This window comes from Symphalangus syndactylus, chromosome 14, assembly GCF_028878055.3.
Source record: "Symphalangus syndactylus isolate Jambi chromosome 14, NHGRI_mSymSyn1-v2.1_pri, whole genome shotgun sequence".
Lineage (NCBI taxonomy): Eukaryota > Metazoa > Chordata > Mammalia > Primates > Hylobatidae > Symphalangus > Symphalangus syndactylus.
In genome coordinates, this window is record NC_072436.2 from 8,963,419 (window position 1) to 8,981,875 (window position 18,457).

General features: G+C 54.8%; 2 protein-coding genes across 7 annotated transcripts in view; one reads left to right on the forward strand and one right to left on the reverse strand.

Annotated features, from left to right (window-relative positions):
* SEPTIN9 (septin 9) overlaps positions 1–18,457 on the forward strand; it is a 220,745-nt gene that overhangs the window by 76,183 nt on the left and 126,105 nt on the right. Inside the window, exon 1 of one of the 5 annotated variants that reach the window (XM_055242145.2) lies at positions 15,484–15,734. The exons of the other annotated variants lie outside the window; for them this stretch is intronic. Within the exon in view, the coding sequence (XP_055098120.1) occupies positions 15,680–15,734 (55 nt within the window). The 5' untranslated portion in view covers positions 15,484–15,679. Of the gene's footprint in view, positions 1–15,483; positions 15,735–18,457 lie in introns of those variants that run through there. 5 annotated transcript variants of the gene reach the window in all.
* LOC134732401 (uncharacterized) lies at positions 15,752–17,920 on the reverse strand. 2 transcript variants are annotated; one of them, XM_063617178.1, is made up of 2 exons: positions 17,257–17,920; positions 15,752–16,731 (listed from the first exon to the last, which is right to left on the reverse strand). In XM_063617178.1, exons 1-2 carry the CDS (start codon positions 17,628–17,630, stop codon positions 16,173–16,175), a joined length of 933 nt encoding a protein of 310 aa, XP_063473248.1. In that variant the 5' UTR covers positions 17,631–17,920; the 3' UTR covers positions 15,752–16,172. The 2 variants fall into 2 exon arrangements, with proteins under 2 accessions (XP_063473248.1, XP_063473247.1); XM_063617177.1 differs by having other exon boundaries at positions 15,752–16,755.

Sequence of the window (18,457 nt, forward strand, 5' to 3'; positions counted from 1 at the left end):
TAATGAGGGCTACCAATACCAAGCTCCTGTTTTAGGCCAGGCACTTTTCACATATTATTATGAGTCCTTTCAATCTAGGTATTGTTCTCAATGGACAGCTTAGTCAGTGGAAGCTCAGAGAGGTGGTATAACTTGCCAAAAGTCCCACTACCCAGTGAATGGCCCCATGGGGTCTGCACCCAGGAGTCTGACACAGAGCCCGGGCCTCAGCCCCTGGCAATGTTCCGGGGGCATGCTTTGTGCCCTAATGGCCAGTTCTGTTCTGTCCAGCACACATCTGACCGTGTTGATCCTCACAAGGAGTGATGTGTTATCTCAACACATTACCTCCCTGAGCAGCCCAGCCTACTCTGGGTGTGTGTTTAGTTGCTGTTTCTTCTGCCTCATGTTCTCGTTTGTCCCCTCTGAAGCTCAGACTATTATTTTCCAGTTCCAACTACCAAAACTGGCCTGGCATGGTGGCTCACGCCTGTAATCCCAGCACTTTGGGAGACCAAGGCGGGTGGATCACTTGAAGTCAGGAGTTAAAGCCCAGCCTGCCCAACATGGTGAAACCCCATCTCTACAAAAATACAAAAATTAGCCAGACATGGTGGTGTGCACCTGTAGTCCCAGCTACTCAAGGAGAACCCAGCTACCCAGTTACTGAGGCATGAGAATCACTTGAACCTGGGAGGTGAAGGTTGCGGTGAGCCGAGATTGCACCACTGCACTCTAGACTAGGCAACAAGAGTGAGACTCAATCTGTCTCAAAAACAATAAATAAATAAATAAAATAAAGTAAAAATTAAAGCCAAATACCAAAACCAACCCACAAAATAAACCTTGGTTAAACTAGCCTGTTCATTTTGCTTTAACTACGTATATTGCACCAGATTCTGCCAGGGGCTCAGAGTATAAAGATGAGACCCCTGCCCTGCCAGACAGGTGGGATGATGGCCATACCCTGAGTTAGTCAAGGCACCATCTGGCTGTGTAACAAAAGCTAAAACATCAGAGGCTGAGCAGCACTCGGACCCACGTCCCAGTCCAAGTGTCAGTCATTATGGGGGCCCAGGACAGCCGGGACCTAGTTCATTCCTTTGGTGCATCCTCAACACGCAGCTTCCATCTCTTGAGCTGAGATGGTTCCGGCTCCTGCTGTCATGTCTGCACTCCAGCCAGAGGAAAGGGAAGAAAGGAGAGGAGAAAGGGCAAGTGTCCCTCTTTATTTTGAAGGGCATGACCTGAAAGTTAAGCACTTCAGCTCCTTCCCACTGGCCAGAACCCAGTTGTATGGCCACTCCTGTCATCAGGGAGGCTGAGCAATGTATTCTTCAGCTGGGCTTCCATGTGCACAACGAAAACTTCTGTTACTATAGAAAAGAGGGAGCTCAGATATTGGGGATACAACTAGCATCTGTACCACATGCACCAATAGCTCCCTTTGTATGAACAGAGCTGTGGCAGGTCCTATGCCAGGGAGAAAGTAAGATTGGAAAAGAGCTTACCAAGGAGGTGGCATTTGCATTGTGCTTAAGGGGCAAGAAAAATGTCTTCCAATCAGGAACCACAAATGCTTGGCTGAAGTGCTACTGCTCTTTCATCCTGGAGCTGGAACAGATGTCACCAGTCAATCATGATGGCTGCTGGGTGCACTGGCTAACATCTATAATCCTAGCACTTTGTGAGGCTGAGATGGGAAGATCGCTTGGGGCCAGGAGTTTGAGACCAGTTTGGGCAAATTGCAAGACCCTGTCTCTACAAAAAATACAAAATGTAGCTGAGTGCAGTGGCACCTGTAGACCCAGCCCCGGCTACTCGAGAGGCTGAGGTGGGAGGATCGCTTGAGCCCAGGAGTTCGAGGCTGCAGTGAGCTGTGATTGCACCACTGCACTCCAGCCTGGGTGACAGAGCAGGACCCTGTCTCTAAAAACAATAAAATAAAATCAAAGTTTTAAAATGGAAAAGAAAATCATGGGCACATAACTCCAGATGTATCCTCAAGATAGTAAACCAGGATGGGTGCAGTGGCTCATGCCTGTAATCCCAGCACTTTGGGAGGCCAAGGCGGGTGGATCACCTGAGGTCAGGAGTTTGAGATCAGCCTGGCCAACATGGTGAAACCCCATCTGTACTAAAAATACAAAATTAGCCGGGTGTGGTGGTGCGCACCTGTGATCCTAGCTACTTGGGAGGTTGAGGCAGGAGAATTGCTTGAACCCAGGAGGCGGAGGTTGCAGTGAGCCAAGATCACGCCATTGCACTCTAGCCTGGAGAAAAAAAGTGAAACTCAGTCTCAAAAAAAAAAAAAAAAAAGCAAACCCAGGGCCAGGTCTGTAGCCACATGGCCACCTTCCTCCCTGAGCATGGAGGCAGCCTCAGAAACCTGCCCCGCATCACGTCGGTGGGCAGTTGACTGGGTCAGCCTGCCAGTTGAACCCTATTGGCCACAGCCGTTCTCCATAGCAAGGGGCATTCTAGACATACCCTACTTTCCAGGGAAGAATAAGCCATAGCTGCCTGAGCGTTTTATCCAGTGGTGTCACGTCTTTTCCCAACTCTGTGTTTAGTGATGTCCTGTTGGGAGCTTGAAATTTGCCACAGTGGATGTATTTACACCACAGGATTGGCAAACACTACATATCAGGCCTTACCTCCTGCTCCCTACTAGGGTAGGTTGTTTTTGTTTTGTTTTGTTTTGTTTTGTTTTTTTAAGATGGAGTCTCGCTCTGTTGCCCAGGCTGGAGTGCAGTGGCGCGATCTCCGCTCACTGCAAGCTCCGTCTCCCCGGTTCACGCCATTCTCCTGCCTCAGCCTCCAGAGTAGCTGGAATTACAGGCGCCCGCCACCATGCCTGGCTAATTTTTTGTATTTTTAGTAGAGACGGGGTTTCACTGTGTTAGCCAGGATGGTCTCGATCTCCTGACCTCGTGATCCGCCCTCCTCGGCCTCCCAAAGTGCTGGCATTACAGGCGTGAGCCACCACGCCTGGCCTAGGGTAGGTTTTAAAAATGTACCAGCCTGCCACTGTTTCAGCCTTGTTTGTCTTTCATCCTATTTTTTTTTTTTTGAGACGGAGTCTCGCTCTTTTGCCCAGGCTGGAGTGCAGTAGCGTGATCTTGGCTCACTGCAACCTCTGCCTCTTGGGATCAAGTGATTCTCCTGCCTCAGCCTCCCAAGTAGCTGGGACCACAGGCGCCCACCAGCACGTCCGGCTAAATTTTGTATTTTTAGTAGAGACAGGGTTTCACCACATTGGCCAGGCTGGTCTCGAACTCCTGACCTCAGGTGATCCACCCACCTTGGCCTCCCAAAGTGCTGGGATTATAGGTGTGAGCCACCGAGCTGGGTCTCTTTTATGATGAAAATCTTCCTGAAAGATTTGCCTACTGATTTCTGTGTCAATAGATACCACCTGCAGGCCAGAGCCTGCCCTCCTTTTGAAGGTCTTGCTCTCTCTGGGTGACCATTCTGCGTGTCACTCCCTGCTGCTCAGAACTAAAGATGTAGCGATGCCTGGGGTAGGTTGGGCAAACCTGTGGGAGTCACAGTGGTTGCTGTCATGCTGTGTTCTCGATACCTGAAGCTTGGCAGGCAGGTGGGAGTGAGGGCGGGCGTTAGGAAAGTGATGTGGTTCTACAGGAAGAGGACATATAGGTCCTGAGATTTTAGGTCCCCCATTGGACAAAGCTGTTTTCTTTTTTTTTTTTTTTTTTTCTGAATAAATGTTCTAGCTTATTCATAATCGAGTGGTCAGTTTTCTTTCTTTTTTTGTTTTTGTTATTTTGTTTTTTTGAGATGGAGTCTCGCTCTTTTGCCCAGGCCGGAATGCAGTGGTGCTATCTCGGCTCACTGCAAGCTCCGCCTCCTGGGTTCACGCCATTCTCCTGCCTCAGCCTTCCGAGTAGCTGGGGCTACAGGCGCCCGCCACCAGGCCCGGCTAATTTTTTGTATTTTTAGTAGAGACAGGGTTTCACCATGTTAGCCAGGGTGGTCTCAATCTCCTGACCTCGTGATCTGCCAGCCTCAGCCTCCCAAAGTGCTGGGATTACAGGTGTGAGCCACCGCGCCCGGCCGAGTGGTCAATTTTCTCAGCTGCTGGGCCTTGTACACCTTGCTGGCTCTGAAGACCATATGCACCATGTAGACCCCATTGGTTTCCTACCCTCAGTGTTGGGGGAGGGGCCAAGGGCCTGTCGATGTGTTGACACCTGGCCATTCACTGGCCTTTAATGTCCACATTCACCTGCTTGAAATCGATACCCCGTATCGGAGGCTCCACGTGGATTTGGGGGCAGGCCTGTACTCCAGATGGTGGGGTGGCTTTCACCAATCCGGCAGATTCCCTGCCCTGCCCTGCCCTTTGGGCTCTGTAACTCCAGATGTGTGCTCGAGATCTGTGGCCGCATGGATGGGACAAACCACAGAGACTCAGACTCCGTGGTCCCTGTGACCAGAGTAGCTGTGGCCCTGTCTGGGAATGTTCCCACCCTGTTGCTGAAGGTGAGAAATTTCTCTGTGCTGGAGAACAGCTGTGCTGAGAAGTTGGCCCATCTGGCTTGCAGGACTGCTGGGGCAAGGGAGGTCTGTTGCCGGTCTCTTCCTTCCTCCTCTGATTGGGTGCTCCTTGTCTAGGTTCCTTGCAGCAAAATAATTCTCTAATTTATTTTGTCCCCTTATTGAGTCTCTGCTCTGTGAAGCCCACCTCCTGATCCCAGCTGACTGGCTCCCACCTCCTCAAGAGGAAGGCCGGGGCAGACGAGGCTGAAGGAGGCTGACTCCCCTGTGCCGTCGCAGTCTGAGCTGATGGTGCTGTGTGTTCACAGGGCTCCTTCAGCTTTTAAAAAGGCTTCCCTTTAATACATTCATCACACACTTGTGGCCCTCCTGGATGCCACACTAACTCAGTAAGGCCTGAGTTAGAGGCTGCCCGTGAGGCTGTGAAAATAGAATAAGGGTCCAGAGGAGAATCCCTTCATCTGGCGATCCCAGGAAGGCTTCCTAGAAGAAGCAGCTTCTGAGCTGAGACCTGAAGACAGATCAGGCCTGAATCAGGCCAGCGAGGGTGGGAAGGGCCCGTCAGGCAGAGGGAACAGGACGGGGCAGGCACAGAGGTCTGGCACCTGGCTCGTGGGGAACTGTGAACCCCTGGGCATGACCAAGGCAGGGAGAAGTGGCGTGAGAGGAGGCAGATGTGGCCGGCAGGAGATCGGCGGCTCCGGCCTTGCTAAGCTCTCACTCTGTATGCACCAGGTGACGGAAGCTGCCCAGGACGGTGGGCAGGGAAGTGACAGGTCACATGGTCATCCCACCAACAGCCGGGAGTCCAGCTTGGGGGGACCCAAGACCCTGGGGACGGCACGAGTCAGGGGCCTGCTAGAGCCAGGATCTAGTGGGAGAAGGAAACAGTGTTGCTTATGAATTACAGACACTCCCGCAACTTTCTCTGCCGTGATACAGTGATACAATCTCAAAGTGAGCCACCCAGAGGTGGGAAGGTGACTTCTGGCTCTCCAGGCCATGGGCCTGTGTTTGTTTGTTTTTTTTTTTTTGAGATGGAGTCTCACTCTGTTGCCCAGGCTGGAGTGCAGTGGTGTAATCTTGGCTCACTACCACCTCCGCCTCCTGCGTTCAAACGATCCTCCTGCCTCAGCCTCCTGAGTAGCTGGGATTACAGGCACCTGCCACCACTCCCGGCTAATTTTTGTATTTTTAGTAGAGATGGTGTTTCACCATGTTGGCCAGGCTGGTCTGGAATTCCTGACCTCAGGTGATCCGCCCACCTTGGCCTCCCAAAAGTGTTAGGATTACAGGCATGAGCCACTGTGCCCGGCTGAGCTGGTCTTCAAGTTCTCCCTGGCCCTCAGTGTTTCTGTATTCACCCTTTTGGCTCCCTGCTTTTAAGAGTCTCCCTTAAGACCGTCCCCAAGTGGACAGGTCCCCAGAACCAAGGAGCAGCCTCAGGAGTCCCCAGTTACAGACACTCCAGGGGGTCCGTGTGGCCCCCAGTCTCTGGCCTGGGTCCGGCAGCCTTGGTCCTTTGTGCTGTCCCTCACATAGCCTGGCCAGAGCTGGCCAGGTCCCTTGGCTGGGCCGAGTCATCATGGCCAGTGACTCATGCAGGGGGAGAAAAGTGGGGGGGGGGGGAACAGAGTGCGAGGGGGACTGTGTTAATAGCAAACCCATTACGTTCCTGAGGTCACTTCACAGGAGGGACAAATGGTTCATTTAGGTTGATCTGGCTGCCGGCTGGCTTCCAGCGACACTCAGGGTGGGGAAGATTTCATTATCTGGGGAAAGCAATACCAGATTGTCTGGAGGGGCCCAGCCAGCGCACCCCGCGCTTCCTGTCTGCCTCCCATGCAGAGCGTTCTGTTCCCAAGGCGGCAGGCCAAGAGTGCGAGCCGAGGCTCAGGTGCAAAGAGGGGTGCAGCATGGGGGCACTGCAGGGCACGGGGTGCATGCATTTTTATTTTTATTTTTTTACTGAGTGTTAGGGTAATTTGTTAATGGGCTACATTTGGTGACACAAAACCTTCTGTCGATTCATGGCAGACTGGAATGGAGTGGAAGAGTCCCACCCCTGGGGAACTCCCACACACATTTGGCTGTGAACGTCGGTGCCTTTGCACTGGAGCCTCTTTTGAGTGCGCTGGGCAGAGCGCAGAGGTTCCTCTTCTCTCTTCTCCATCATCCCATGGAGATGTCAACATGTAGCCAGAGATGGTCAGTGGCAGTGAGGAGATGGGGGCAGGAAGAGACCAAGGCTGGGGGCTTGCGAGCCCACAGTTCTACCCCTGAACACCCACGGCCTCCCTGTTCAGCGAGGCTGGGGGCAGAGACGGGCAGGGGCCCCCCAACCCTGGGCATCTCCCCCCTCCCTCATACTCTGGATTTGCCCTCGAGAAAGCTCTGGAGCACCCAGAAGTCCTGGGGCTGCTGGCTGAGGTGGGAAGCAGAGCCCAGCTGTGCCTGGAGGCTCCCCACTTCCACTTAGCTTCCAGGGACAGTCTCAGCTGTGCAGGCCCAGGCCGCTGAGGCTGGCTCCAGAAATTTCTTCACAACCACCACTGGATGGAAAACCAGTTCTCTAAAGGGCCCCAGAGCCAGTTTTGTTCCTTCTTCCACAGGTTCCCATAGTCAGAGCATCGGGTCTTTGTTAGAGACGCAGATGAGATGATGTCCCCAGCCGTTACGGGGTTCGGTCTCCACTGTGGATATTGGTGATCTTTGTCTCCGTCTGAAAACCAAGGGGGCTGATGCCCCAAATCCCAGGCCCCCAGAAAGAGCTGCCACCCACCCACACCACTACTTTTCTGTTTTTCTGTTTTTACTTTTTCTGTTTTTCACCGCACTTTTCTGTTCCAGAAACAGTAGAGTGGATATGCGCTCCTGTAGAAATCCATCTACAGCCTGACTGCACATGTATTTTGCTCCCTTATTGAGTCTCTGCTCCATGAAGCCCACCTTGTTTGTACCTCTTTTTCTCTTTCTTCCCTCCCTTACTTCCCTTCCGTTCCCTTCCTTTTTCTCTCCTTCCTTCCTTATTCTTTCCGTTCTTTCTTTCCTCTCTCTCTCTCTCCCCCTCTCCCCCTTTCTCTGTCTTTCCTATCTTTTCTCTTTCCTCTTTTTGAACAGCCAAAGATAGAATGAATGGCCTAGGTAGGTACTGAGCTCCCTGTAACTGGAGGTGTTCAAGTGTAGGGTGGATGGGCATTTATAGGGCAGGCATTGAGGGATGATCTCCCTGGGATTGTGGATGGCAGGACAGGCCCTGTGGAGCCTTCTGAGCGGGTGCAGAAGGGGGAGGGCGTGTTCCTGGTCCCTGTCCTTCCCGGGATGCCTGGCCGCCACTCCCAGCCTCCACCCTCTTTCCTTCCACCTGCTGGGCCTTACGGGATGGGCACAGGCATTGTTAGAACACGGAGCCTCAGTCCACAGAGGCCAGCAGGGAGGAGAGCTCGCTGGGGACCACGTCGCCTCAGTCACTGTGGTGACTTTAAAAATAAATGCTTTCTTCTCTGCTTGAGTCCCTGTTGTTCCTGCTGACGTGGAACTAGGGCAGGCTAGTGACTCAGCCCTCATCCCTGTACTGCATCGGTGGCAAGTTGCCTCCAGCCTCAGACCCCACAGAGCAGGGTGCCTCCTTGAGAAAAACAGTAGGGAGGCCAGGACACCAAGGGCCCCAGGGACAGCCTGTTTCTCCTGGCTGGCACGTGTTCTAGCCAAGCCTCCTGGCACCCTGGGGGTGAGGAGGTACCAGCTGTGTGCTTTAGTCACTGGCTGCTTTGAGGCTGGGTCGGTGCCAGGCTGGCCACTCCTTCTTGTCCCCTAGCATGACTTTGCAGAGCTCCCGGAAGGGTCAGAGGGTTTTTTTCCATCACTGGTGTCCATGGGATACTGTGTCCCCATCTCACTTTTGTACCCCAGTCTCAGATGGGTGCTAGGAAGTTGGAGACTAGCCGTTTCAAGACTGTGTCTTGCGGGGCTGGCATAGGAATAGGAGTAGGAGGAACCCTCTGGTCATGGGACTGTGTGAAGAGAGAAGGATCAGGAAGAAAACATGAGCCATCATGTCTGGGTTATACCTCAGCAGAGCCACTGGTGGCCTCCCAGGCATCTGAATTTGCTAATCAAAAAGCTCACCGGATGTGCAAATAAATAAATGCTGTTCAGGAGGCACAGCCAGGGTTCTGCTGGTGGGGGGTCATCTTGGAGGGGTCATGCTTTCCACCCAGTCCTTCAGTCCTTCTGTCCTCTGTGTGTGCAGCCCCTGACCACCACCACTCCTGCCCCCACCACTTGTTCACAGGGTTCTGTCAGGTTGGATATGATTGCAGTAAAATGTAGCAACAGGAGGTCCAGGCAGTGCTGCAGTCCCTGGTCATCTCATCAGAGGCAGCAGGCAGCAGGGCTGGGGAACTCCAAGCTGATTCAGTCCCAAGTGCTGAAGTGGGGAGCTCAGATGAGGTGGGGGTGGGGAACCGGGGAGCCATGGAGCACAGCATTTGCTGTGCTGAAGGCCAGGAGCCTCCTTGGGAGAGCATGAATTTAGAACACTAATACTTTGTTTAAAAAGTCCCCTGCCTTGGAGGTAAGAGCTCAGGCCGCTGTGGTCAGGTTTTGCTGTAAATGTTGTGCACAAAGCAGGCTGGGGGGATCACTGGGAAGTCTGGGGAACAGATTGGTCATGTGCTTCTTTGAGTGAAACCTTATGGTTGCATTGAAGCGGCCAGGCAGAGGGTGTGATGGGCTGTGGTAGCCGCACACCGGGTCAGTCAGGCTGAATGGGGAAATGCAAACTCAGGTGGCCTGAAAGAGACTTAGTGGTCCACAGCCTGGTGGCTGCTCCCAGTACAGGTGATGTAAAGGGAGAAGGGGTTCCGGGGGCTTGGCCCAGGTGGAAACCATGCACTGTCTGTGATCCTGGGCATGTCGAGGCTGGGGCAGGTCTGCCTGGTGGCTGGCAGAACACACATGAAGAGTCCATGTGTGTTCTGAACGTCCCCTCTGCCCCTTTGGGCTCATGTCCCATCAGGCGTCTCCCAACTCTGCCATTCTGCAAAGGAAACTGCGCTTTGTCATTGCACAGGATTGAACAGGTGTGTGTGGAGTCCCCAAAGCCACTGTCTGAAGGGGTTTCATGGGACAATGGGAGAGTTGCTGTGATGTTTAAGACTAAAGTGACGGCCGGGCGCAGTGGCTCACGTCTGTAATCCCAGCACTTTGGGAAGCCGAGGAGGATGGATCACTTGAGGCCAGGAGTTCGAGACTACCCAGGCCAACACGGTGAAACCCCATCTCTACTAAAAAAAATTAGCCGGGCATGATAGTGGGTGCCTGTAATCCCAGCTACTTGGGAGGCTGAGGCAGGAGAATTGCTGCAATCTGGGAGGCGGAGGTTGCAGTGAGCCGAGATCACGCCACTATACTACAGCCCGGGCGACGGAGTGAGACTGTCTAAAATAATAATAATGCTAATAATAAATAATAATAATAAAATAATAAAAGCAAGGACTTGAACAAATATTTGCACACCCATGTTTGTAGCAGCTTTATTCTCAATTGCTTAAGTGTGGAAGCAATGGATATACAAAGTGTGGACACAGTGGAATATCATTCAGCCTTCAAAAGGAATGGAATTCTGTCACTACATGTGAACCTTGAATAATGAACCTTGAAGACCTCATGCTAAGTAAGCCTGTCTCACAAGGACAAATATTGTATGATTTCACTTACATGAAGTCAAATTCATAGAGAAATTGGAATGATGGTTGCCAGCAGCTAGGGGAAGGAAGGATGGGGAGTTATTGTTTAATGAGGACAGAGTTTCAGTTTGGGAAGTTGGAAAAAGTTTTGGAGGTGGATGGTGTTGATGGGTGTACAATGTGAATGTGCTTAATGTCACTGAACATGTAAACTTAAACATGGCTAAAATGGTAAATTTGTTTTTTTTTTTTTTTTGAGACGGAGTCTCGCTCCGTCACCCAGGCTGGAGTGCACTGGCGTGATCTTGGCTCACTGTAACCTCCGCCTCCCAGGTTCAAGCGATTCTCGAGCCTCAGCCTCCCAGAGACCTGGGATTATAGGCGTTTGCCACCATGCCCGGCTGATTTTTGTATTTTTAGTAGAGACAGGGTTTTACCATGTTGGCCAGGCTGGTCTTGAACTCCTGACCTCAGGTGATCTTCCCACCTTGGCCTTCCAAAGTGCTGGTTACAGGCATGAGCCATGGTGGCTGGCCTAAAATGGTAAACTTTGTATCACATATATTTTATCACAGTAAAAATGCATTGTTCTATTAGAAAAATACATTGCTTTATTAGAAAAATGATAGATTTATACAGTATGAATTAAATTACGTTATGAAGGAAAAATTAAGTAAAAAATTAAAAAATTACTTATAAGTAATTATATTTAAAACAAAAGATAGTAAATACACACCTTTCATCACCTCTTAATGTTTTTTGCAACATTTAACTATTGTCTGTCCTGTTGCGGTTATGTTCTTGAGGTTGTATTTGTATGATGGAAATACTATATTGGTGGTGACTAAACATCTCTTCTCAGTCTCACCTCCAATGATGTCATACAGATAACTTGAAATTGGCCGGCTGGGCACGATGGCTCAGGCCTGTAATCCCAGCACTTTGGGAGGCCAAGGCAGGCAGATCATCTGAGGTCAGAAGTTCAAAACCAGCCTGGCCAACATGGTGAATCCTCGTCTCTAGTAAAAATACAAAAATTAGCTGGGAGTGGTGGCAGGTGCCTCTAATCCCAGCCACTGGGGAGACTGAGGCAGGAGAATTGCTTGAACCTGGGAGGTGGAGTTTGCAGTGAGCCAAGATTGCCCCACTGCATTTCAGACTGGGCGACAGAGCGAGACTCTGTCTGAAAAAAAGAAAGAAAAGAAGGAAAGAAGAAAGAAAGGAAAGAAAGAAAGAAAGAAGGAAAGAAGGAAAGAAAGAAAAGAAAAAAAGAAATTGGCCAAGGCAGGAATATTGACACCACAGGAATAGGCAAGTGCTACAAATCGGGCAATCGAGTGTTGTTGCTTTTGCTGGCCCCAGGTGGCTGGTTGTTGACCGTTAGCTGGCACACCACTGGAGGAGGGAGGTTTAGACATTCGCAGAGAGACTGGAGGTAGAAATGCACCATGGTTTGGATGCCGAGGGTGAGGGAAAGAGAGGAGTCAACAGTGGTGCCTGGAGACTTGGCTTGAGCAACTAGGTGGATGGTAGCGCCGTTTCCTAAGATGAAGGGCTGTGGGAACTTGAGGGGCTGTGGAAGGCGCTGCCACTGATGGACCCAGGGCTCAGCAGCTCGGGGAGGCCTACTTTGTGTCAGGCCACGCAGAGATAAGACCATCTGGGCCCTGCCCTTGGGAAGTCTCCGTCTATGAGGACGCAGCCCGCCACCTAATGGGGGGTTCCGTCTGGAGCCTCAGTGTTGCTGGGAGAGAGCCCCCCACCTTCCTTCGCTCCCCGAGCCCCTTTTGCTTCCCTGCCGGCTGAGCTTCTTCATGGAGGCTCTGCCTGGAGGGGGGTCATGGATATGGATGTGTGTGCCAAACGCTGCTTCCTCGTGGATTTCCTCCCCACTCCGTTCCCATGCTTTGTAAGCTTCGTTTCTTGGGGCCTGACCTGTGGGGTTTCTTTCCAGACCTGCTCCTTCCCACTTCCAGAAAGGCGTGCAGGCTTCCTATGGCTCTCTTCCCTGTCCCCATCCCCCTTCCCTTGGGACAGCGATCTGCTGGACGGGTGGGCTACCCACAGGAGGTTTGTGATTGCTTAGACATCTTTGCTGTGTGAAGCTTTGACCTCAAGGCATGATGCAGATGGGAATAAGGCACGAGTTTCTCCTGCCTGCTTGAAACTGGGTGGCTTATAGCAATGGGAATGTGTCCTCTCACAGTTCTGGAGGCCACAAGTCTGAAATCAAGGTGCCAGCAGGGCCAGCTTCCTCTGAAGACTCCAGGGGAAAACTTTTCCTTGCCTCTTCCGGCTTCTGGTGGTCCCAGGTGTTCCTTGGCCTGTGGCTGCATCACTCCAGTTTCTGCCTCTGTCTTCACAAGGCCTTTTTCTGTGTCTCTGTACTTTCTTTTCTGTCTCTTAGAAGGACACAGCATTGAATTTAGGGCCCACCTTATCTTGAGATCTTTGCCTAAATTCTTTCTGCGGAGACCCTTAAACAGAATCAGGTCACATTTGAGGTTCCAGGTGGGCATATCTTTGTTTTGTGGGGATCACCCACCATTCAGCCCACTATAGGTCTTGTTGTGCACTGAAGATGCAGGCGGTCCCTTTGGCCAGGCCTGCTGTCGGTCTTGCCTTCTTTTGTGACCTTGGAAGAATGTACCTTGCTGGATGCACAGGGCTTTATAGTTCTTTTGTTCTTGCCAAATTTCAGCTCAGTTTCCTCTCTGCTACCGACGTGCATCTTCTCTGCCCAGTGCCCCTTCTGGGGCTGTGTGTCCAGGCCCGGAGGCCCTAGGAAAGGGGGCTGGGGGGCCTCCTCACTACCCTGTAGCAATCAGGCCTTATTAAAATCCTGGAGCCCCAGACTAGACCCAGCCCTTAGCTATGATCAAAGGACAGCCCGGGATATGATTAAAGGGCTAGGGAAAGATGATTTAGGCTGAGAAAGAGAAGGCCAAGGAGCAACTGGATTGTCCTTGAATTTGGAAAAGGTAATTATGACTTGAAGGGTGGTGCCCAGCTGTTTCCCATCTCCTCTGAGGACAGGAAAAAAAGGAAATAAATGATGTACAATTAGAGCAGTTGGTTAGATACGAGGGTGAACTTCCTGGCTGGGAGTATGGCCAAGCCCTGATCTGGGTTTCCTGAAAGAGCTCGGGAGATTTCTAGGCCTGGTCATATGGCTCTGAGTGATTACACTGAAGGGGCAGCGGCTGGGGCTGGAGCCGGTGGGCTCTGAGCACAGTCATGCAGGCATGGGCACTTTCTGGCTGCCCTCCTGCCATCGTCCCTTGGGTTCCCATTTTGGTGAGACGTGCGCCCTGGCGGGGCTCCCCGGGGAACTAAATATGTTTGCTGCACTGTGTGTGGAGACGGAGAATGTACAATTGGCTGACCCTGTGCTAATCTGGTGGAACTCCATGCCAGCCCTGGGAAAGAACAATTGCGTGGGTGTGTCCACACTCACCAGGTGCTTTTTAGAAAAACACTCGAGAATAATGCTGTGGCTTAGGATGGCTGTTGTGCCAGACCCGGCATCTTCCCAGGGGGCTGTGTTGTTGGGCTGAGTTTCTTAGGTACTGGACCCCCAAATCCCCAAATACGGCGTGGACAGGTGGTCCAGTAGGGGCTGGACTATCCGATAGTCCCAGGTGCTGCAGTTCAGACAAGACATACCCTGGCCTGGCGTGGAAGATACGGGGTGCTATTAATGGCAGCAACGGCTCCATTTCTGAAACCCGGGCTCCCAGGCAGACGAGGGTGTGCACGCATCTGAAATGTCTGTGGTTTTGCAGTTCCCATGTCCACAAACTCACTTGGTTGAAAATAGTTCGAAATATCCAAAGCACGAGGGAGGGAGTGCCTGCTTTTCTTAAAAAGGAAGGACTTGATTTCATCTACTTAAAAAGCCACCCAAACCTAGAACATTTTCCGCAAGAGACCCCCTGCCTCCGGCCTCTCCAGAATGGCTGGAGAGTCTCAGCACTCCTGCACATTTGCGATATTTCAGAGGGGGTGGGGAGGGGCAAGTGGGCAGTGAGCGACCCCAGACCCAGGATGAGCTCTCAGGCAGTCCCCGGCCACACATTCAAGGGACCGGAGTGCAGTTGTAGCGTTGCGGCCTGCTGCTGCGGGGTGGGGGTGTTGTTCCGTGCTGTGAATTCTCACATGGCCCCTGACTGGGCAGAGGCCAAGGGTCTAAGGTACGGGGTGGCAGGGAGAGCGTGCAGGAGAGGGTTTCTGGCTTTCCAGGGTGAGTGGAAGAAGCGCCTCTCTCTGTTGTAGGTGACAGACCTGGAGGGCTCTTCTTGAGGATGACAGCCTGTTGCTTCTCAAGTTCTGTGTCTAACCCAGGTCCCAAAGTCTACCCCAGCCCCTCGGCCCTGCCTGCCTTGTGGGTAATAGAGTTTAAGGGTAGAGACCGCTGGCCTGGAGGGAGGGCTAGGCCTCAGGTTAGGGCCCAGAAGGGAGGCAGAAGCCCTTGGGGCAGCTCTCTTTCTGCTCACTCACTGCCTAGCTCCTTCCTTCACACCTTCCTTTGGAAACGTCTGCTCCTGACAAGGTCTACTTCCTGCTCTCAGGAGGCCCTTATTGTGGAGGGAGGGAGGCGGCGCCCGCCCCTGGCTTCTCTGACAGCCGTGTTCTATCCCTGCCCTGTGCCCCTTCTCCCAGACAGTGCCTTCTCCAGGGCCCACCCAGGAGGGTGCAGCAGTGGCCCCCGGGGTGGTGGTCGTGGTGGGGGTGTTAGCTGCAGGGGTGCCCTCGGTGGGTGGGAGTTGGTGGCCTCTCGCTGGTGCCATGGGACTCGCACGTTCGCCCTGCGCCCCTCGGCTCTTGAGTCCACAGGCCGGGATCCTGCCTGCCAGCCGCGTGCGCCGCCACTTAACCCTTGCAGACGCAGAGCGCGCGGCCGCGGTGACAGAGAACTTTGTTTGGCTGCCCAAATACAGCCTCCTGCAGAAGGACCCTGCGCCCGGGGAAGGGGAGGAATCTCTTCCCCTCTGGGCGCCCGCCCTCCTCGCCGTGGCCCGGCCTCCACATCCGCCCACATCTGGCCGCAGCGGGGCGCCCGGGGGGAGGGGCTGAGGCCGCGTCTCTCGCCGTCCCCTGGGCGCGGGCCAGGCAGGGAGAAGGGGGGCGCTCCGGTCGTGTGCCCAGGACTGTCCCCCAGCGGCCGCTTGGGCCCCAGCCCCCCAGGCCCGGCCTTGACAGGCGGGCGGAGCAGCCAGTGCGAGACGGGGAGGCCCGTGCGGGTGTGGGAACCTGATCCGCCCGGGAGGCGGGGGCGGGGCGGGGGCGCAGCGCACGGGGAGGGGCCGGCGCCCGCCTTCCTCCCCCATTCATTCAGCTGAGCCAGGGGGCCTAGGGGCTCCTCCGGCAGCTAGCTCTGCACTGCAGGAGCGCGGGCGCGGCGCCCCAGCCAGCGCGCAGGGCCCGGGCCCCGCCGGGGGCGCTTCCTCGCCGCTGCCCTCCGCGCGACCCGCTGCCCACCAGCCACCATGTCGGACCCCGCGGTCAACGCGCAGCTGGACGGGATCATTTCGGACTTCGAAGGTGGGTGCTGGGCTGGCTGCTGCGGCCGCGGGAGTGCTGGAGAGGACCCTGCGGGTGGGCCTGGCGCGGGACGGGGGTGCGCCGAGGGGAGACGCGACTCCTAATCCAGGCGCCCTCCCGCCGAGAGCGCCGCGCGCCCCCAGCCCCATGCCCGCGCCGCCTACGTGGGGGACCCTGTTAGGGGGACCCGCGTGGACCCTGCGCGCCCTCACAGGACCCTGCGCTCGTTCTGCGCACTGCCGCCTGGGTTTCCTTCCTTTTATTGTTGTTTGTGTTTGCCGAGCGACAGCGACCTCCTCCAGGGCTCGCGGGGGTGCCTCTGAACTCTCCAGGACGCACAGTTTCACTCTGGGAAATCTATCGGTCCCCTCCCTTCGGCTCTCCCCGGCGGCTCTTGGGCCCCGCTTGGACCCGGCAACGGGATAGGGAGGTCGTTCCTCACCTCCGACCGAGTGGACAGCCGCGTCCTGCTCGGGTGGACAGCCTTCCCCTCCCCCACGCCAGTTTCGGGTCCGCCAAGTTGTGCAGCCCGTGGGCCAGGAGCACCGAACGGACACATCCCAGGTCGTGGCAGGGTCCACAGTGGGATGTCCCATGGCCCCCATCCAGGCCTGGGGACATCCTCATCCGCCTCCCAGAATCCGGCCGTGGGGGGCAGAAGGGGCCTGCGTGCGGGCAGGGAGAGCATTTTGGCTCTTTCCTGTCTTTGGGGTTTACAAGTGTGTTGGGACTTGCGGGGGCTGCTCGGTCCAAGCCTGGGTCTGGCGTCCGCGTCTCTGCGCCTGTGAGTGCGTGCGCTTTCCTGCGTCCTCGTGACTGCCAGTGCTGGGGCTCTGCGTCCTGCGTCCGCGGGAGTAAATACAGCAGGCGGAGGGGAAGCTCACACAATGGTCTCCAGCGCTCTGGGGCAGGGCTTCTGAGGGGCGGGCCTGCCTCTGCGGGAACCTGGAGCCCCCGCCCCTCGGAGAGGCTCCTAGGCCGACTTGGGCAGAGCCCTCTGGTGGGCCGGGAGGGGGAAAGGCTGTGTTGAAATGAGCAAACTGTTCAGGTGTCAGGCCAAGCTGGGAGGTGACCAGCCTGAGGTCTTCCCCGCTCCATGGCCAGAACCAGGCCTGGCGTCTGGGTGTCCTGAGCCCAGCTGCCCACACGGCCCACCTGGGGTCAGCCCTATCTGTGTGGGGGAGGCGGGGCCACCTGGGGGACCGGAACGTTGGCTGGACGCCAAGCAGAGTGCCAGTGGCTGTTCTTGAGGGCTGGGCCTGAGGAGGGTGTGGGGCGGCGAAGGGACGGGAGGGGGTTGTGATCCAGTGGCCACTGGCGCTGTGTAGAGTGTGAGCTCGAAACATCATAGTTACTTTGTCAGCTTCGTGGTGAAAGCACTTTTTCAGGCTCTATCCCTTTGCATCCATGCTTGCCACAGGAGGGGAGGTCTGGGTCTGCAGAGCTGGGAGGGCTTGCTGTTCCTGCCCTCGCTCCCCCGCAACACCTCCTCATCTGGACATCTTTGGGCACATGCTCTTACCGGGGTCTTCCTAGGTCCACGGTGTTCCGTTGAGCCTCCTGCAGTCCCCGAGTGAATGTGACCTCCCTGCCCCTGCCTCTTTGCAACTCTTTCCTGCGACCACTCCTCCAGGGGCCTTCCTTGTCCCAAATGTCCAACTGGCACGACTGAGCGGATCTGACCACTTTCCAGTAAGCCCTGATGGAGAGAGGCCCTGTGCTGTGCGGAGCTCTCCTCCTGCCTGTGGGATCGAGGTCTCTGCTCTCAGTTCCTAACCGAAAGTGTTGGGTCCCTGGTGGGATTTCTGGGGAAGAACTCTCGTGTCTCAACGGGAGCCCTGTGGCGGGAGGGGAGGCCAGGGTTTGGGGTTGAGTTGGTTGTACAGCTGTCACCATTTGCACTATGAAAGTTGTTAGTGCCCCTGCCTTGGGTCTCTGGGTGAAACTCCACCCTCGCCCCCACGTGCCTCCATCTGGAGCTGCTTCTGCGGCTGCCTCCCAAGCCAGTTTCGTGACCCTGTAATTTAGTCCAAGACAATGGGCTCATTGAGACCATCCTGGTGCAACAGTTGGCAATCCTTTGGCTCTGGGGGAAGGTTTCTCAGTCTTGGGGAGTGGGGCCTCAATCTGCTGGTTCCCTGTGTTTATCAGTCTCCCCCTTGTGTGCCCTGAATGGTTTTGCTGGGAATTCTGGCCTTAGAGCCATCAGGTGGCCCGAGTCGATAGGTGTGAGAAAGTGTGTGTGTGCATGAGTGTGCGTGTGCACGGGGGCTGACCTGGGGCATGGAAAGGTGGTCCTCCCTGGTGCCCAAGGAGACTGGAGTATAGTTGGGGGGTGTGGGGGTATATATATGGGAGATGGACAACCTTGGGTGGACAGACAGACGTGGGGAAGGGATGATTGGAGGAGGTGGAGGAGAAAGGGTGATTCAGCCCAGCCAGGGGTGATGTGGACAGGCAGCTTCCAAATCACGGTAGAGAAGGGTCACCACTAGCTAGCAGGGGGAGAAGTCAGTATGGAAGAGGCGGACCTTGAGGGAAAGTAGGAATTGGATTGCAAGAGGAAGGAGAGCCTTCTGGCCAGCGGCAGCCAGCAACAGTGGGGGAGGCCGGAATGAGCTGGCTGGAGAGGGGGCTGGGGCATAAGGAGGGGCCTGCCTGTGAAGATCAGATGGGCCAGGCATGCCCGCCGGGAGTGCAGCTGGTCCACGGGAAGCATCTGG